The sequence below is a fragment of the Abramis brama genome (assembly GCF_963993115.1).
Source record: "Abramis brama genome assembly, chromosome: 22".
NCBI classification, from domain to species: Eukaryota; Metazoa; Chordata; class Actinopteri; order Cypriniformes; family Leuciscidae; genus Abramis; species Abramis brama.
Window position 1 is genome coordinate 13,073,396 of NC_139984.1, and position 20,469 is coordinate 13,093,864.

Sequence of the window (20,469 nt, forward strand, 5' to 3'; positions counted from 1 at the left end):
AGTCCAACTTAAAGGGATACTTCACTTTAAAATGAAAATTCTGTCATCATTTACTCTCCCTCAAGTTGTTTCAAACCTGTATGAATTTCTTTCTTCTGCTGAACACAAGGGAAGATATTTTGAAGAATGTCAGTAACCAAACAGTTAACTGGAACCATTGACTTCCATAGTAGGAAAAAAAAGTACTATGGAAGTCAATGGGGCCCATCCACTGTTTGGTAAGTAAATGATGAACTCGGGTGAGAAAATGAAGACAGAATTTTCATTTTTGGGTGAACTATCACTATAAGTGGGTCAAAAAAGCACTTTTCCATTTCAGAACACATTATATTCAGTTCGCTCTTAAGTTTATTCTTTTATAGTAGCCTATATTATTTCCATAATAAGTACTCTTTTTAAAAGTATGCTAAAGTGTACTTCTTTTTCACAAAGGTAGGCACTAGCAGCACACTAGGTTTTGGAACAGAGCCATGAGAGTCTTTTTTACATGTGCTAGGCTTCAACAGATTTACTCAACAGATAATCTCAACTTTACAGCCTGAAACTTTATAACATCCTCCACAGGCGTGATCTGAACATGACAATGTCAACATTCAGTCAATTAAGCAAATTGAGCTGAGTCAATTTGACTTCGTAACAGCTATACGCTTGATCTTCAATGCTAAAAGCAAGTTGAATATGAGTCAGTCGCTTGGAGGTTATTTCCTGTGGTTTAAAGGTTGTAGACGAGGGTGTATCACACCAGACAGTCACACAAACAAAGAGAGCAGTACTGACAATAATTCACTTTCATCTCTGTTTTCAGGAAATGCATTTCGGGAAAACAGAACCGGGGTTTTCCATGTAAGTGGGTAAAAGAAAAAACATTAACAGACCACTGAGGTCTGAGACTTTTGGTCACCGTCACTGTAGGCTACGCTAGCGGTGGTTAAACTATGTTTACTGCTTACAGACCAGACACAGCCAGCTCATCTCGACTGTACGACTCAAGTGAACAATTCATCCAAACAATGACGGATATTAATAGAATTTGTCTTAAATCAAAAGAGCAAAGAGTCAGTCCTGATAAACACCATCGGCTGCCAGCTTTTGTCCTGGAGAAGGCTGGGATATTTATATTGGTTGGGGATTTTAACCAATGGCCCCACTTCAAAAAAATTCACTTAAATAGACTATTTAAATGCTATTTAGAAACTGAAGTGTCATCTCAACTTCTTATAGTTATCGTCTTTGGTGTGAAAGGTCCTTTAAGCATCATAAGAATGTAAATTTTCCACTAAAGTGCTGTTAGAAGATGCTTGAGTCACGACAGAAGTTGAGGAAACATAAATGAGAAAAATCAATAATCGAGTTGGTTGGTGGACGATCACCCAGACCAGTTCCTACATGATACTCAAGCAACAAACTACTTTATTGAGAAACTGCCATTAACAGGTAAAACATGGTGAGATCACATCTCAAACTGTCGTCACATTTTACTTCATAAGGAACTCTATAAGGACTTCTACGACTCAAGCGATTGGAGTTCGATATTTCCTCAATGTCTTCTGAAGTTAACTAGCCATTTGTGTCTGAGAGTGCTTCCTCTATAAAGTGTTTGGCTCCTTTCCCTTTCTCTATGGTCCACATATCTGTATTTCTAAAAGAGCGTTTAACATATAGACGTTCCCATTCAACTCACAGATGAAGCCATCTAAGTGTGCAGCTCCAAATCTGTGTAAAATCCCATAAGGCCAGTGCTATGAGGAGGTGAATAAAAAACCATTCACATCTAATAATGAGACAGAGCCCAGGGAGGGGACAAAAGCTTAAGAGAGGAACATGAAACAGCTGAATGGCGTTTGAGTGGATTTTCTATATTAAAGAGCAGAGGAGAAAGGCTTACGTTGATTTCTGCTGTGCTGCATAAAACATCTGCAGGTTATACTCTGAAATGAAGTACTGTTTAGGGTCAAATACAGTGTGTAATCATTTAAAAAGTGAGATTTGAGGTTTGCAGGATTGCTCAGTGTTTTTTTTTTTTTTAGTCTACACTGTCTCACGTTTTCATAATATGGAGCAAGAGTTAGTCGGACCCTCCCTGAACCCATGACTTGGACCACTGCCATGGTATCCTATAAGAGGGCTTAAGTGTACTTGAAATTTGTCTTTGTTCTGTCTTGCGAGGTGCTAAGAGAGGGAGGGCTGGTCGACGCTCTAGAGGGCCAATAAGGTATTCAGTTTTCTTTCAAGTTGTGGTCTCTAGGGTGGACAGTCCCTACTAGGACAAAGATGATGACTATCACAGCCAACACTCAGGGCCCTGATTCGCCAAGACTGGTAAATTGAACTTGTCACTGAACAAGCACCCAGATGTTTAAAGAAGAGTGAGCATGCATGAATCAAGACGGACAGTCATCACTAGTATTTAGCTCAACCAAATCCACACAGGATACAAACTTAAAGGGGTCATATAATGGTACATGCACTTTTACAAGTTGGTTGTACTGAAATGTGTGTTGGCAGTGCCTGTACACAACCATCATAAAATGATAAAAATCCATCCAGTGGGGATTTTTTTTTAAATCTTCTTATATGTTTCCTCCTGTCTCAAATCAAGCTGTTCGATATTGTGATGTCACAATATCGACGCCCCTCCCACGATGGCTGATTGACAGCAGCGTTTCAAACACAGACCCGCCCTCGCGCCCTCGTGAGCGAGCTGTCAATCATAGCACGCGCCGACCGGCGCGTTCATTGTTGATAGCTGGAGTGCTGAGTAGAATGGCGTCTAACGATTGTGGTGTTCTGTTCTTGGGTGTAATAACGAACACAGCAGTCATATTGATGATGTTTCTAAATCCGTACAGCTGAAGACGCAGTGGCTGAGTTTGTTTTCGAAGGGAATATTCCCCACGATCAACGTCAATGCTGTCATGTTTGCGCGAATCATTTCACCAGACTGCTTTACAAACGAGGGTCAGTATAAAGCTGTTTTTGCTAAGAAGCTGCTCCAGAAAAAAGGATCTGTACCAACTATTCGTGTTCCTGCTGAACCTCCAGAAGAACAAGTGAGTGTAACGTTTTATTGACCTTTATATTAATCTTTATATTAATCTTTGCAAATAGCTTGCACGCTTCACGATGAATGTGGCTATTTTTACACTCAGGGTACATTATGGCATGTTTTCTATGTACGACGTTCTCAATATAATTCATAATCCCACGTTTATAATGAACAACGCGTTATGGTTTTTGTATTATTATTTTAAACGGTGTACGCACAGAACAGAGGGGCGTGGTGAGCAAAGCTCATTATCATTTAAAGACACATGCACTGAAACGGCGTGCTGAAAACAGAGCTGTTTTTGACCAGGTAAAATGAGTGTTTTCTTACAATACTAATGAGAATTTTTAATTAAAGTATATTACAAACTTTTAATTTAGACCCTAAAGAATCATATTAGCTTGTACAAAAATGACATTATATGACCCCTTTAACACAAACGAGAGTAAAACAAGGATCATGCTATCTGTCACATCTGACACATACAAAAAGTATGTTTTGAAGAAATTCCACTTAATCATTGAAGTACATCCATTGCACATAATTGAACCTAGTAATTACAGACACTTACACCTGAAAATTATCCTATTGAGCTCAACTCCCTGCATGATACAGCTGTAGACAAACTCTCTACGTCATAAAGAGCGCTTCAGTGGTTTGGCGATTTGCTGATTGAATAACCATGTGCCATGTTAAACTACTCACTGTTTCTCTGCACATTGACCAAACTTTTGCCAGTGCCAAGGAGTGACGAAAAAAGTTATATAAAACTGGGTATCACAGTAGTTACTCTATCCAAGGTCAGTAACTGTGAATAAAGCAAACAGCTTAACAGCGTGGTTTGGGAGTCTAGATCCCAGGGTGCTCCTCTGGAGCCGTGCCTGATATGGGTGTGCCAGCGCTGGCATCCATTGGCCTTATCAATGAGTCTTTCACTACGGCTGTGTGGTGCTGGGGTGCGGCTGCCAACACTGCCGCCCCAACACAGGGAGGCCTTCAGTGCGGGAAACACAGAGAGCGAGCCTTTAACTACCGAAACTCCCAGTTTATACACCCATGTTAATCTAAAGAGGGAGTGAAAGAGACATTTATGCATGAATACATTATGGGAAATGGGAAAAATGTTCTTACCTTGGCTTCGCATTTCTTGTGAGTGGCTGTTTTGCAGACTGTGGGTGGTAAAGAGAGAGATGTGATGGTTAGGAAGGAATACTGACTAGGTTTGATATAGTTTCATTAGGCATCAGTGGCTTACGGAGAATATTGGGGAACCCCCTAGACTAGTGAACTATTAGATTCATGGGAGTTTGAATCAGGGATGAGTAGCTGAATAGTATCTAAAATCTTTCTTCTAAATCTTTGTTCTTTTGATTATTAAAAATACCAATAAAAGTTTATAAAGAAATAGTGTTATTTTAGTATTACTTATATACTATTATAGTATTTCTTAATATTTTTAAATAGCTTTTATTTTTATATTTACAGTTTTCATGTTAATTTTAGTTTTTAAACAGTTTTTTTAGTTTTATTTTATTTACTAAAAACAGTTTTTTTTAATTAATAAAATATAGTTTTAATAAAAAATAATTAAAATAAGTTTTAATAAAAAATAATAATTTTAGAATCAGTTTTAGCTAAAAACATCACTGGCATGGAAAGATTTTGACAAAAAAAGTTTAAATTAAATTTAAAGTAAGGATTTAGTGTGAAAAGTGCGTAAAAAATAAATATTTCTCTTCAGTTTTATACTTTATTTAAAGATGATTAGTATTAAGAATAAACATTTTCAAGATAATATTTAATTTCATAAATTATTTAATCTCTAATATCAAATAACATGTTATCTTTATAATAACACACTTCTGCTTAGCATTAATTGTGAGATAGAAATACATCTTTTTATAAATAAAAATCCCACAGTGATTTCACCAAGTGCAATATGTTCCTTGTTCAACATCTTTGTTGATCCTGGAACAACAATCCAAACAACCAATCAGATTTGAGGGAAAAGCAGAGGACAGGTTTACAGTTTATGTCAAGGTTAGGTTTACAACCATGATTGAGTGCTTATACATCAGTGTTATTCAACTATCATTTCCCTCTGATTTTAGGGATAAGTTATGGGTAGGGTTAGGTTTAGGAGTAGGGATAGGACAACACTTTCGGATAGGAATGTCATTCCAGGATCAACAATATGTTGATCCAGGAACATGTCTTACTCTGCAAAATCACGATGACCCATATGTGGGTGTCCTTGGCATCATAAAGTGTTAAAACCTCTTGCAATAATGTTCAGATGTCACTCACCTCGACAAAAAGAGCCCGAACTCTCCACGCTCTGCCTGCACACCCCACACTGGCGCTTCTTTTTGAAGGTCTTTTCTTTAAAGACGTGGGGCTCGCCCTTCCCCGCCTGGAAAACACAAACACAACATTTGTTTTTTTAAAAGGCTGTTTTTTACCCTCAACTCAAGCTTCTCTCTCAGTCACCTTCTGAAATCCTGTCATTTTGTCATTAGTTCACTATTTCTCCAAATAAATCTCTTGCTTTCTGCTCGGTCATCGCTACCGTCCGATTCCCCTCACTGACCTGTACTCTCTTGTGGATGTCAGGCCTCTGTCTCTCTTTCCTTGTACAGCAGCTCATCTTTCAATGCTAAGAACAAAGACAAAAACCCGACAAAACCTTTTATCTGAAAGTGACGCAACTGCGGTGAGAAACTTGATGAAAACGTTCTGAATCACTCTACGTAACAATCCTTACGTGTAGCGTCAGACTATAAAATGCCTCACGTCCAAGTGCCCTCCTCAAATGCCAATATGTATGTTAACACTTCTGATTAGGACCAAGACTAACAGACAGCACAATCACATAAAGCACCATGTTTGTACATTCGGTTTGGTTTGGTTTTAACTGTGTATGACGTCCCAGCAGAGGAACATAATGCAGCTTTGTGTTTGGATGTGCACTTTTCCATTTGGCAGAGAGGTAGAGGAGTTTAGCACTCTTTTCCACTCTCTCTCTCTCTCTCTCTCTCTCTGGACCCTGTTTGGACAGCTGGCGAGAAATGCAGCATATGCCAGTTAGGTGCCATAGTCACTGCTTCAATGAGCTGGCACCATCACATACAGCCACTTGAGTCCTTCACTCTTCAGCCATTGTCTTGAAGTACAATGGTATCTCCAACTATCACCTGTGAATACCCTCCTGCAGCAGAACACATACTTAAAGGTGAAGTGTGTTGTTTTTTAAAGTTAAAATATGTTTTTTAAATCCAAGTTTAATGAGTAAAAACAATCAGAAGTAGTATTTATGATTTACGAATGAAATTTCCCTTTTGCATAATAAAATAGATGAAAAATGTGATCTCTAGCCAAGAAACCACATAGAACATTCTAGCAATGAACTAGAAACCAGCCAGAACACTTTACTACCCACATTAAAACCCTAGCAACCTCCCAGAACATCACAATAACCACATAGCAACACATCAGAACACCCCACTTTCCACATAATGACCCTAGCAATCACCTAGAAAATCATAACAAACAGATAGCAACACCCTAGCAACCACCCAGGGGTGCGTTTCCCATACAACGACGTAACTCGCTGCTTAACTACTATAGTATGATACATCGCTGAAGAAATCAACTATCTAGTCACGACTGTTTCCCAAAACCATACTGTCGCAAATTGGCTGTTCAACCACGTTGGTTAATGATGTCACTCAGGTAGTTAAGTAATAACTTCTTCTAATGAATCTGTTTGAGATCGAATTAATGCTAGATGTTTTGCTGTAAATTACGGACATGGCATCTGAGGACTATTTCATTATTCTCAGTTATTTTGCTTTATTTCTAGATTCAATCATAGGGTCCTGCATATGTAGCCCGACTACGTCAGACTTCGTACTTCCGCTCAATTTCATTTCGCTTCTGTACTCAGTCTGAGACAGCGTAATAGCTTTACGTTTTCCTCCGGCCTGAAAACAGCCGGCCAATCAACGAACAGAGGGCGGGCTGAGAGCCGTGACGACGTAGACGCTGATTGTACCGTAGATTTACTTCACATAATCTGCAAAAGTCGTTCACAGCCATGTTCACTCCGGTATTTCGCTCGATGGTTTTGTTTTCGCATCATACATGTGTTTACAGTGGAAGTTCGATGCGGCTGAGCATGCGCATAACACACGCCATAACCAAACGTTATGTGATTGGCTTACGGGTAACCAATGATTTTAAACTTCAGACAAGCGCCCCCCCCGCGAGAAAGAAAACGCTTTTCAATTATGCCATGCCAGACTCTGTCTACGAAGCAAAGCGAAGTAGCAGAGTTTGGTATTACCAGGCTACTGCATATGTACTAGAGCACGTATGCACATGCTTTAAATCTCTTAACAAACTAAAAGACGTAAATGACATTTGTATGTATTCTAAATAAAAGATACAGATTGTACTGAATGTCAGCTTGCTTATTTGGCTCAAGATAAGGATTTATTGAGTCCACATGTCATGCAAACAAGAAACTCTGCTTCTAAACACAGGTTGAGAGCTGCTGTTCCAACCACACAACTTTACGCTGCTGTTTGCGAATGTTCATTAGAACTATGGTTTCGTGAAACACGACTTGTTTAACTATGCTGAAAACGACAGAACTTGCGACCATAGTTGGCTAACAATGCTTTTGGGAAACGCACCCCTGACCCCCGAACTTCCCACATAATAACCATAGCAACCACCCAGAGCATCCTAACAAAGATAGCAACACCCTAGCAACCACCCAGAACCCCAAGAATATAATAACAAATAAATAGCAGCACCCTAGCAACCACCAAGAACATAATAACATCCTAGAACACGTTCAGACCCAAGCAACTGCATAGGAATGAGCTAAAACATCTAAAGCTTAGCATATTGGACCTATATAGTTCATAATAATAAAAAAACTGATTGATGTTAAGGACTTTTTTAGTAATATTTTATAATAAATAATTGGCAAAAACAGTACAGCGTTCGGACATCACTCGACGTCCAATGTAAAATCTGTTCCTGAAGCAAAAGGAACTGAGAAACATCTGTTACTGGTCACTACATCTGTCACCACAGCCTGCCCTCTCCACACTGAGATGTCACTTTAATAGGGTCATAACCGTTTGTCCCTTTGACTGTACTGTGACATCTTCAGTATGACTAAGACGGTTGAGAAACCATAATATAATTGCCTAATAAGAAGAGCAAGTCTTTCATTCGCTTTGAGCAAACACTCAAGATCAGCTGCTTTCAGACGTTAGCAAATGCCCTGTAAATGTGCCCCATGACAAACGTTATGTATGTGTTATGTATTAAAGAGTCACATTTAAACCTCCACAGTTAGTAAGAAAGCCTACTTTCTTGGTTAATCAAACCAGATTGTCTTGTGTTATTATCCCTGACAGAGACAGAGACAGAGACAGTGAGAGAGTGAGAGCGAGATCTGATTTGCTTGGGTACTCCAGGAGTTCAGAAAGCTCACCCAAATGAAAATCATCAGCTGCTTTTACAGCTCCTTAATGCATGGATTTCCTCTCTTTCCACTAATTTCAGCTTCCAGTTTTTCCCATGTTGTACTCGATTCATTTTCCTTAGCTTTAACCAATAACATATAAAACTGTCCACAACATAAAATGTAAAGAAAAAAAAAAAATCTAGTTGAAAACACGTGCTCAGTTGACGTGTATTCATGCTTGTTTCATATGGTTTTGAATTTTTTTTAAACCATTTTGAAGTTTAATCCCTCAAAAATTGTCAAATATTAATGAAGCATTAAAATGATACAAAGCCATTATTGTTGCAGATGATTAAATAGATGAATAGTCTATCACTGACCTGCAGTATATTTTCTCTAATTAATTGTACTAAAGTTAAAATAAGTTAAATTGAAAGCCCTAAACACAAAATGTTAGTGCTTCGGTACTCACATAAAACACTTTAAAAGCTTAGAAAGAAATCATTAATGGCACCTGATGGAACTAAAAGTTACTTGTCCTCTAATTAATTTAGTGTGCATGTAATTTAGCCCAAATAAAGTGAGCTTTCTGTGTGTCCTAGTGAGGTGAGCAGAGAAGGCACATTATAAAGCTTACCTTTCCAGTGCTAAAGTCCACAAGGGTCAAGGACCCGACAGAAAAAAAGAATCAGCGTGCCATTACCTGCACTAAGTAACCCCACCCCTTTTAACCAAGTGTGCAAAATCACGTCTCTCAGGTCCAGCGCTCTCTGAGGTGTGACTGCACCACCCACCCGTCAACAGACTAACCTACTGCCCGGCCGACAGTGTGCCAAGAGCGGGTCGTCAGGGTAGGGACGGCCCCCGGGACGTGGAGCAGAGACAAGGAGGGACTGTTCACTTAATTTTGGCCATCCAGAACAGGCATGCCAAAGCTCTCCAGCAAAAAGGACAGCCTTTGAGAAAGAAAACCCTCCCCTTCAATCCCAAATGAAAGAACAGAAGAGGAATTGAACAGACAATCTGGACATAAACAGACATAGAAATGACAGAAAGCAAGAGGGAAGTCTGTATTTTGGGTGAAACGCACACCCTCGGACCAATTTTCCCATGATTCTTCACCTCTGCACTCTCCTCTCTTCCAAAAATAGCTCCAGCTTCAACAGATCCTCACATTGTGCGCAATATCCTGCAATGAAACGAACTTTGTGTTCCAGCCCAACTTGGACATTGGTACATGCCATTGGTACTAAATGGAAAGCCCTACAGGAACATAAACACCGATTGACATTTAGGGGTCAGTGACATATACAAGTGCTCACGATAAAAAAAAAAAAAAAAAGGGAAAAAATGTCATATGGTTTTCAAATAGCTTTGAAAAACATCTTTAGTGAAAAAAAAGTAATAGAAGTAAAAAAAATAAAAGCCTGCAGAAGACTTCTCTATGATATCATTTCCTGTTTTATGTTTTTTCCACTTTTTTTTTCAAGAATTATTCAATGAGCCATTTACACGTTTGTTTATTTACACGACGCCGGCGTTTTGGGGGCCTGAAAACGCAAACTTTTTAAAACGGGTTTTAAAGTGCAATTTTTGAAAACGATGCCGTTATCATCTCCGTGTAAACTACAAAAACGTGAACTTGTGAAAACGGTGATGTCATGCGCATGCGTATTACATGTTCAGTCTATAGGCACGTAGTGTTTCTTTACAAAGTGACATCGCCAACTACTGGCCTCGCAGCAGAATACAGCGTTTTCTTGGATCCGTGTAAACGTGTATCGTTTTGACCAACGTTGTGGTCTGTACGCGAAAGACGCAAAGGAAAAACGTTTCCGTTTTTAGTACATTGTTGTCGTGAAAACGTTCCCCCAGACCAATCAAAACAAGCCACTGAGACACACAGAACATTCTGTATCTGTCGCTGTAGTTGAAGATCTAAATAAAAAAAGTTGGTGGTGGAGCCAGATGGTAAAGAATTTAGACCTCTAAGGTAAAGTAGAAGCAGCCCACAAACTGGGGAATTGCTAAGATCTCACCACAAATGTTCTCCAATCAGCATGGCATTGATGCCCAGGGTGCCCCAAGGAGACCGTCCCTGCCATCATTCTGCTGGAGGTCGCAATAAACAAAAAGCATCTGCGAAACACCACATTATCAATCACAAAATTGTGCCTACGACGATGGTGGTCCAGCAACAGATGCTACCCATTACTTTTTCAAATCATAGAGACAGAGAAGCTTCGGTAAGCCGGCGCAAACAACAATTCAAGAAAGTCAGAAGAATAAACATCAGCGGGCTGGAGGAAGGGAACTGAGATCTTATACATTAAACCCTCCTCATGTGATGAGCCAATAAGGGAATATCCAAGCAACTGATTAACTGCTGCTATAACCTACACTTGCTGAAAAAGTGCTTTTAATGCCAGAGGAATTAGCTTTGCTGCCCAAAATATTCAGATGAGGTGTTTATAGTGGCGTTCGATGTAATGGCACTAAAACCCTGTCATTTCCCCCACTTGCAGATTGTAGTCAACAAGTGGTTGTTTTCTAACTGTGCAAAACTCACAGCCACAATGCTATATGGGTGTGATGCAGTTTCTAGTGTGTTCTACGCTCTCAGAAATATCGTGTTAAATTTACAGTAGCTTCAATTAGTGATATAATGTTAATATACCAACCTACTTGAACAATCAAAATATGCTTTGTACGTTAAAATGTACTGATAACCATCTTTAATATTAGGGTCACCGTGAATTTGCTGAGTTAGACGCATTCCTGGAACAATATTCCTGTCTAAAAAAAAGTCCTAACCCTATTTAACCTAACCCTACCCATAACTTATCCCTAAAATCAGAGGGAAATGATAGTTGAACAACACTGATGTAGAAAGCTCCTAACATAAACTGTAAACTTGCCCCTCAAATCTGATTGGTTGATTGGAATGTTGTTCTAGGATCAACAAAGATGTTGAACAAGAAACACATTGACTTGGTAAAAATTATGTTCACCATGCATAATAATAGAAGTGGCACAATAGAAAGCCACATGATTCAAAAGAGTTCATAAGAGGTCTGTGCATTCAACAAAATCACATGGCAATTTATAACTATTTTATATTTTGGCAAACTGGTGGCTAATTTGTATGAATTTGTGCGATCTCATTCACACGTTTTCATACAATCTGCTTATGCCCCAGAGACGAGTAAGCTTACTTATTACTTTTTTTCTAACAGTCGAACGAAAATCGCCACCTCCTAACAACAAAATATTTGTGTTTTCCAGTGAGATCTGGTCAGGAGATCTTATATGTGCTGCACAGGGTCATTTTTTATTTATTTTTTTACCATAAATTATATGGTAATTCATAGTTTTTGCTTAAATAGTAGGCTATTTTATAGTAAAATTACACATTTAAAAAAAAAAAATAATAATTATCTACAAGAACATTCTGGTCCCCGGACGATTCATTTCCCTCCTTCATTGGTCCCATGCATGTTCTAAATATTCATCAAAGTCTGATTGCTTTAGCAAAGTATTAGAACATCTCTTCCCAACAAGCATCATTCACATTTGGAGCACAGCATCCTGGAGAGTGTTGAGCAATGAGCACCAAACCTTTAGGGTTAATGCATATTGAGTATCTCAATTGGGGAGTATAAAAGAGTGTTACAGGCCTCTTTCCTCACTGAGGGGTGGTGAAGGGAAAGCAAGGGAACCGTGTGTGTGAATACAAGTGTGTTTATAAGTGTGTGTGTGTGTGTAGGGTGGGACAGGCAGTGGAAGAACAGAGACTGCCTGTTCCAGTGATGAAGTCAGCGTAGCGCCATTACATACTTCCTGCGCTAATCAAATATGTCTCCATGACAAACAAACTGCGCAATGACCAAAACAAAGCACATGCAACATTCACAGCGAACCATTTGTATTCATAATAAGCACGTCAGATTATTCAACTATTAGAATTGCTCATCAAAAAACGAATATATTGAATATTGGAGCGGACGTTGTGCGCCCTTTCCATGTCTACGATGGTTACGGCCCAGCATCCTCAGGATATGACGGGCTAAACTGCCCATCCTCTATTGTGCGAGTTATTATTTGCACTTCCTCCTGAAAGCCTGTCACCGAGACTTCACACACTAATCACACCGCAGTCTATTAGCGGCGGACTGTTATCAAGAACTTACTCTACTGCACAATGTTGTCGTGTTACTATATATAATCCAAGAGAAAGCTAAGGGAAAGTCAAGAGACTTCAAGGCTGCTCGATTCAATTATACAGGCTATAGATAAACTACAATAACATACATACTTCCGATTACTCATCATCAGGAATTCCTGTGGCGTGACTTTTACGTGAACCTTCATGTCAGTAAACGTCCGCACACTATAATCTAACCGTTGGCGGTCGGTTTCCAGGCTGTTATGATTGAGCATTTCAAATATGATGTGAAACTTGAAACTTCAGAAAGAACCAAGTAAAACACACTAATCAGTAACCACACTCATTTTATGACTATACATAAATGGCTCAATAAGCTTGTAAAGAAATCCCCCTGATTATGGCTTATATCACATAGTAATTACTTGCAACTTTTTTTACTGCTCTAAAATCAACAGCAAGAATTATTAAAGTGTGCTGCTAAGTAACACTTCTATCGTACAGCTCTCTTACACATCTATAACTCTTTTCCCTTTACAATGTAAACACTGTGATTCTTCAAGCAGAACGATTCATAGACTTTACAGTTGGAGTGTGATATAATAAAGTTCGCACTACATCCGCTTTGTGTATTCAGGTGGATATACGTGTAAGCTGAGGAGGTCCGATATTAATTGACAGCTCATTGAAAGAGCATGTAAAAGAAAGAGAGAGATGCACACACTGCACAAAGTAATTATCATGTAGGTGGCAAATCATATCAGCTATTACTGAGCTATTAACATGCAACCAACCCATTGAAAATTAAAGCTTTTCTACATTCTCAAAATTGTGGTCTTTGCTGTTTTAATGGCTGTTTTCAGAGCTTTATAGCAGAGGAACATCCTTCAGTGATGATCTCACACCAGATCCACAGCATTGCATCCTCCGCAAAGACAACAGCATCTAAGTGTATAGTGCTAGTAAAAAAAAAACTTGATATTATCATGGCAATAAACCATGGTAATACGCTTTCAACTTTCAACTCTGTGGTGACTTGGTCTTATACGCTGTCATAAGAGAGAGAGAAAAAACTACAAATAAATGTAAAAATTTGTAAAATGTTATGTAAATTCCAGATACCAGTCAAAAGTTTGGAAAAATTAGTATTTTTTTAATATATATATATGTTTTTGAAAGAAGTCTCTAATGCTCTAATGCAAGACTGCATTTATTGGAACAAAAATACAGAGAAGAATTATTACAATATTATTACAATTTAATATAATGGTTTTCTGTTTTAATATACTTTAAAATATAATTCATTCCTGTGATCAAAGATGAATTCATTCTAATATGATTTGATGCTTAGTCATTATCATTTTTTTTTAAAGAACAGAATTTATTCAAAATAGAAATCTTTTCTAACAATATAAATCTTTACTATCACTTTTTTATCAATTTAACACATCCTTGCTGAATTAAAGTATTAATTTATTTTAAAAAAGAAAGAAAAAAATTACTTACCTCAAACTTTTGAACAGTAGTGTATATTGTTACAAAAGATTTCTATTTTATCAATATGCTGTTCTTTTTTCTTTTTATTCATCAAAGAATCCTGAAAAAAGTATCACAGGTTATAAATATATAAGCAGCACCACTGTTTCCCACATTGATAATAAATCAGAATATTAGAATAACTTCTGAAGGATCGTGTGACTCTGAACAATGGAGTAACGATGCTGAAAATTCAGCTTTGCATCACGGAAATAAATTATATTTTAAAGCATATTAAAATACAAAACGGCTATTTTAAATTGTAATAATATTTCACAATATTACAATTTTTTCTGTATTTTTGATCAAATAAATGCAGCCTTGATGAGCTCGAGACTTTTTTCAAAAATATAAAAAATAGTAGCGTGTCCAAACCTTTGACCTGTACTGTGTGTGTGTGTGTGAGTGATTTTTTATTTATTTTTTTACTGAAAGGAAAGTTTATTCAAAATATAACTTTAACAAATCATGCAGGTTGATATATGCTCCTAATGCGCTCTATGAAGTGAGACTGTTTTGAGCCGTTGTCTCTAGTGAGGCGTTTAATGCATGATGACGCAGTTACTATTAGTTACCAGCTCGTGAAGTCATATGATGACTCTTTCTTTCTGCTCCAATTTTCAGCGCAGTTTCACCCCTGGCAAAGAGTGGGAAAAACCAAAGCTGTGCGTTTCCTCAGACTTTCATCGACGTCGAAACGCAATAAACATACAAACTCAAACGCTGGGCTCAAATTAGTCCTTGCCAGACTTAATTAGCAGAGTGATAAAACTTTAAAGAGTTTTATGAGGTTTTCATTTGTGGTTATGTTAGAGAAAGAGGGACTTCGCTCATGCTGCCTGCTGTGCATCTTGCCTGACATGCTTCATGCTGTTTAGCCATGACAGTGAACATGGAAAGAGAGCAGCAGCACCAACACCAGCAAAGACCACCGTGCCTCATTATTTTGTATTTGTATTTAATTACCAATATGGAATAACAGTGTGTTGTTAAGCTCAGATCGAAACTAGTGTATCTTTTTACAGATAAACACACAAACTAGAGCACTTTTCTCACAAGCACTCACCTATAGGATGCTGTAATAGAGAAAACTACGTATCAGATCGCTCCCATTCCAACATATTATTTGAATAACATGCATTCAATACTATTTAATAGAAATAAATGGCAAGTCATTTACACTAAATAGATCTAATCACATCTCATTTTAGTTGTTTTAATTTTTTTTCTTGACATTCGTATAGCTATCGATACTGAATGAGAATCATTTACCTTACTCATGTTGTTGGAGAATATTCCAGCTAAAAAAGGTTTCCTTAAAGATTTCATGGGCTACATTCCCAATGATTCAATGGAGAAGCACTCGACTAACTGATGGAGTTGTTTTCTTTACTCTCAGTAAACTCGTAGTCTGGCGGTGTGGGAGGAGTTACAGCGGGAAAAGAACACTGTGGAATGTTGTTACTGGAAGCAAACTTTTCTGATTGGCTGCATCCTGTCGAATCGATTGTTGATTGGATGGAATGCAAATTAGACGCGCCTCTTTATGAATGCAGCGTGCTCTGCAATGCATCTTTCACTTATGCCATGGCATGACTTTTTCATTAACAGCATAATTATGCATTTAGACATTTGTCACATTTTTGCTTAGAATATTCAAACATTTATTTATGACTTAATTCTATCACCAACTTAATATTATTATATTACATTTTATTAGGCTAGGATGTCCTTACAACAGTAAACTGTGGTATCAATCAATCAATCAATCAATCAATAGTGGTCGTCAGATATCAGTCTGAAAATCAGTGTGCTTCATATTTGTCCGCCAAAAAGTGTCACTTTAAAAGAACTAAAAGCACAATAGAGACATCAAGTGGTCACAAATAGAGTTACATCTGCAGTCGCATTCAGAAGTGCCATAGAGATGCAGCATGTTGTAAAGAGAAGTAGTATTAAAACGCCATTAAAATACTTAAAATGTCGCCTTTGATGCATTTTTGAAAGTTATAAACACCCAATAAAAATGTTATTTTCCACCCATACCGAACATCCCAGACTCAATGGTGAAACAGCCAAGTTTGTTCATCTTTTTTGCACCAATTTAGAAACATTTTCAAACACTACATGATCATAATGAATGGCCTTCAATCTAAGTGATGAATGCAGTCCATCAGTTCACGAGCAGAATAAACACAAATGTGCTGCAATCACACAGCCAAGTGAATGTGGCTTCCAGCACTGAAGCCCCAAACACTGTGTAAAATGTGTGTGTGAGTAATGCATTTAGGACATAAGTTACATACCAGTATAAACATAAAATAGGCCTACGTAACGACTGACATAGGCCTATTAAACATCCAAACGTATAAATAAACAATGTATTGTTGAATGTTTATATGTATTCCTTAATCAATGTTTGTGAATAGTCTGAAATAGTAAAATGTGGGATAAAAAAAAAAGTATCACCTTGCATCAAACACAGAACGTTCCCCTAACGTTAGTATTTGGTTCCCGTTTGGTTATTTTTTGAGAACCAAATAATAATGATCTAAGAACGTTCTTTTTAGGTCTATTGTCAGGATTCCATCACCATCTCCTTCCACTCATTCCCTCACTCCGCCCACTCAGTCATTCACACGCTCATTGTCACCTGATTACTAATCACCGTCACCTGGACCTCATCATCAGTTCACCCATATATACCTGCTACAAACATTCAGTCATTGTCTGATCTCGTCTACACATGACACAGACTCTCTGCCATACTTACCTGTATACCTACCTTCGATCCCGATCTTCTCAGCCAGTCACCATTCCGTCTTCTAAGGAACTCCTTCATCATCATCTGCAAGAGAAAGAGAGAGAGAGACTTGGTTACACTTCAGTTAAGCTATCATCTGAAATTCAACTTACCGTTTACTCACCTGTTTCGCTGTACCGATCCATTCTGCAAATTAAAGCATTTAACTTACCATTCTGTCTACTTCGTCTATGCCAAACCTGACAGAAGATCAGACCACCATGCAGAATCCTTCGGAATCCACAGCGAATTCACCTGTCAATCCGATCGCCATTCATCAACACACCTCTTCAGCTTCACTTCCTCAAGCGCCCGTTGCTTCGTTCACTGCCTCAGCGTGTCCCATGGCCCGACCAGCGACATTCTCCGGTGAGGCGGAGGACTGCAGTGGGTTTCTACTTCAGGTATCTTTGTATTTCTCCATGCAAGAACATCAATTCATCAACGATTCAACTCGTGTTGCTTTCATCATTTCACTTCTGTCTGGGCAAGCACTTCAGTGGGCACAGTCTCTGTGGAATTCGGATTCGGAAGTCGTCAAATCCCTCTCCGGTTTCATACAACACTTCAAAGAAGTTTTCGGTCAAACAGCTGCCAATCTATCAGTACATGATCAACTCTACAATCTTCGTCAAGGCCAATCTTCCGTGAGTACTTTCTCCTTACGATTCCGCACTTTAGCGGCATCCAGTGGTTGGAATGAGGCAGCATTGATCACAGCTTTTCGTCATGGTTTGAACCCTAACATTCGTCAGTTGATGGTGGTTTACGACGACAGTCTGGGAATTGAGAAATTAATTCAAAAATCCATTCGAGTTTCGCAAAGACTATCAGCCTGTGATTCTCCGACTCCCACTGTATGTCCTCCGCCCACGGTTCCATCAGTCACTCCTCCAGCACCAGAGCCTATGGATCTCGGCTCCGCCCATCTTCTAGCTTCAGAGCGTCAACGACGAATTCTTCATAAACTCTGTCTCTATTGTGCATCTGATAATCATCTTCTCAGCTCTTGCCCTGTTCGACCTCCATGCCCAGCGGTAAGCACAATTCAAGTCTCACCTAAAATTGAAGCTTTAAATCGCACCACTGTGCATGTATTAACTTCTCGTATTTGTGTCTCAGCGCAAGCCCTTATTGACTCTGGTTCGGCGGGGAATTTCATCTCCACACAGCTTCTCCAAAAATTGAACATCCGCAAACATCGCAATTCTCAAGACCTCCATGTACAAACCATCCAGGGAAAACCGCTGGGTCGAGGTCGAATTCGTCACTGTTCACCTACTCTGACGCTGCGTGTTGGTTGTCTTCATTCAGAGGAGATTTCTTTTATGGTGCTGGAGGAGTCCACCGCTGAGCTCATCCTGGGACGCCCCTGGTTAGTTCAACATCAGCCGACGCTCCACTGGAAATCTGGTGAAGTATTACGTTGGGGTGAGTCCTGCCATTTGTCCTGTCTGTCATCCATCAAGAAAATCCCTTCTTCATCATCGACACCTCAGAAGAGGTCCAAAGTTCCTGTTTGTTCCACCTCGGTTGAGAGCCCTGAAATAGAGCATCAAGTAGAGATTCCAGTGGAGTACCAGGCGTACCAGGATGTGTTCAGCAAGAAACTGGCTACTAAACTACCACCTCATCGGCCATGGGACTGCGCAATCGACTTGCTACCTGGAGCCACTCTACCTAAAGGTTGTATCTATCCACTGTCCATCCCGGAGCAGAAGGCCATGGAGGAGTATGTGGAGGAGGCTTTACAACAACAGTTCATCCGCACATCGACCTCCCCTGCCGCTTCAAGTTTCTTCTTTGTGGGTAAGAAGGACGGAGGCTTGAGGCCCTGCATCGATTATCGTCATCTCAACTCTCAAACCGTAAAATACAGTTGTCCCCTTCCTCTGGTCCCAGCTGCCTTGGAGCAGGTGCGTGGGGCTCGCATATTTTCGAAACTGGACCTTCGGAGTGCATACAACTTGATCCGTATACGGCATGGAGATGAGTGGAAGACAGCATTCGTCACCCCATCTGGCCATTATGAATATCAGGTTATGCCCTTCGGGCTGTCCAACGCTCCAGCGGTCTTCCAAGGGTACATGAACGAAGTGTTCAGTCAGTGAGTACCTCAACCGCTTTGTGATTGTCTACATTGACGATATCCTCATCTATTCATCTTCAATTGCTGAACACCATCGTCATGTCATTCAAGTACTAGAGAAACTGAGAGAACACAAGCTTTACCTGAAATTGGAGAAGTGTGAGTTCCATATCACCTCTGTTCAGTTCCTGGGTTACATCATAGATCAGCATGGTATCCAGATGGACCAGAGGAAGGTGGAAACAATCCAAGACTGGCCATTACCCACATCTGTCAAAGAACTTCAAAGATTCCTCGGTTTTGCAAACTTCTACAGAAGATTCATCAAGAACTACAGTCTCATCAGTGCTCCTCTCACATCTTCATTAAAGAATCGACCCAAGTCTCTGTCCTTGAATCCCACAGCTATCCAAGCCTTCCATCGCCTCAAAGAAGTCTTCACGACAGCACCAATCCTCATCCATCCCAATCCAGAACTTCCTTTCATCGTTGAGGTCGATGCATCTTCCACTGGGGTTGGAGCGGTGCTGTCACAGCAGCAGGGTGAGCCTCCCAGACTCCATCCATGTGCCTTCTTTTCCAAAAAGCTGTCCCCGACGGAGCAAAACTACGACATCGGCAACCGGGAACTGCTAGCCATAAAACTGGCTTTAGAAGAATGGAGACATTGGCTGGAGGGAGCAAATCACCAGTTCGAAGTAATTACAGATCATCGCAACTTGGAATATCTTCGTGAGGCAAGAAGATTGAATCCTCGCCAGGCCCGCTGGGCACTCTTCTTCACTCGATTCAACTTCGTTGTTACTTACCGTCCAGGAAGTAAGAATTGCAAGGCAGACGCTCTTTCCAGACTCCATCATTCATCTTCAGAGGACCTCAGTACTGAAACCATCCTCCCTCCAGCCTTAATCCTCAGTCCCATTCTCTGGGACATCGACCAGCAAATCTCTCAGGAAAATTCTCGCCATCCTGCTCCGCCGGGAGGTCCAGAAGGGCGTACTTTCGTACCTCAACATCTTCGTACTCCCCTTCTGGACTCTGCTTACACAGTTCCGGGCTCTGGACATCCAGGTAGCAAGCGTACCCTCTCGCTCCTCAGTCAGCGGTACTGGTGGCCATCCATCTCCGAAGATGTCTCCAGGTTCGTCCGTGGCTGCTCAGTCTGCGCCATCACCAACAATCCCAGGAAACTACCTGAGGGTAAACTTGTGCCACTACCTATACCCAGACGCCCTTGGTCACACATCGGAGTGGACTTCATGACTGACCTTCCTAGATCCGGTGGATTTACCTGTGTGCTCGTCGTTGTGGATAGATTTTCCAAAGGCTGCAAGCTGATACCTTT

General features: G+C 39.8%; 1 protein-coding gene across 6 annotated transcripts in view; it reads right to left on the minus strand.

Annotated features, from left to right (window-relative positions):
• Window positions 1-20,469, minus strand: part of tns2a (tensin 2a) — a 57,532-nt gene that overhangs the window by 29,395 nt on the left and 7,668 nt on the right. For 3 of the 6 annotated variants that reach the window (XM_084099893.1, XM_084099892.1, XM_084099891.1), the window contains exons 2-3: window positions 5,354-5,459; window positions 4,178-4,215 (exon numbers count right to left, since the gene is read on the minus strand). In XM_084099893.1, coding sequence (XP_083956019.1) covers window positions 4,178-4,215; window positions 5,354-5,459 — 144 coding nt within the window. Of the gene's footprint in view, window positions 1-4,177; window positions 4,216-5,353; window positions 5,460-5,636; window positions 5,703-15,504; window positions 15,622-20,469 lie in introns of those variants that run through there. The other 3 variants (XM_084099896.1, XM_084099895.1, XM_084099894.1) reach the window with 3 other exon arrangements.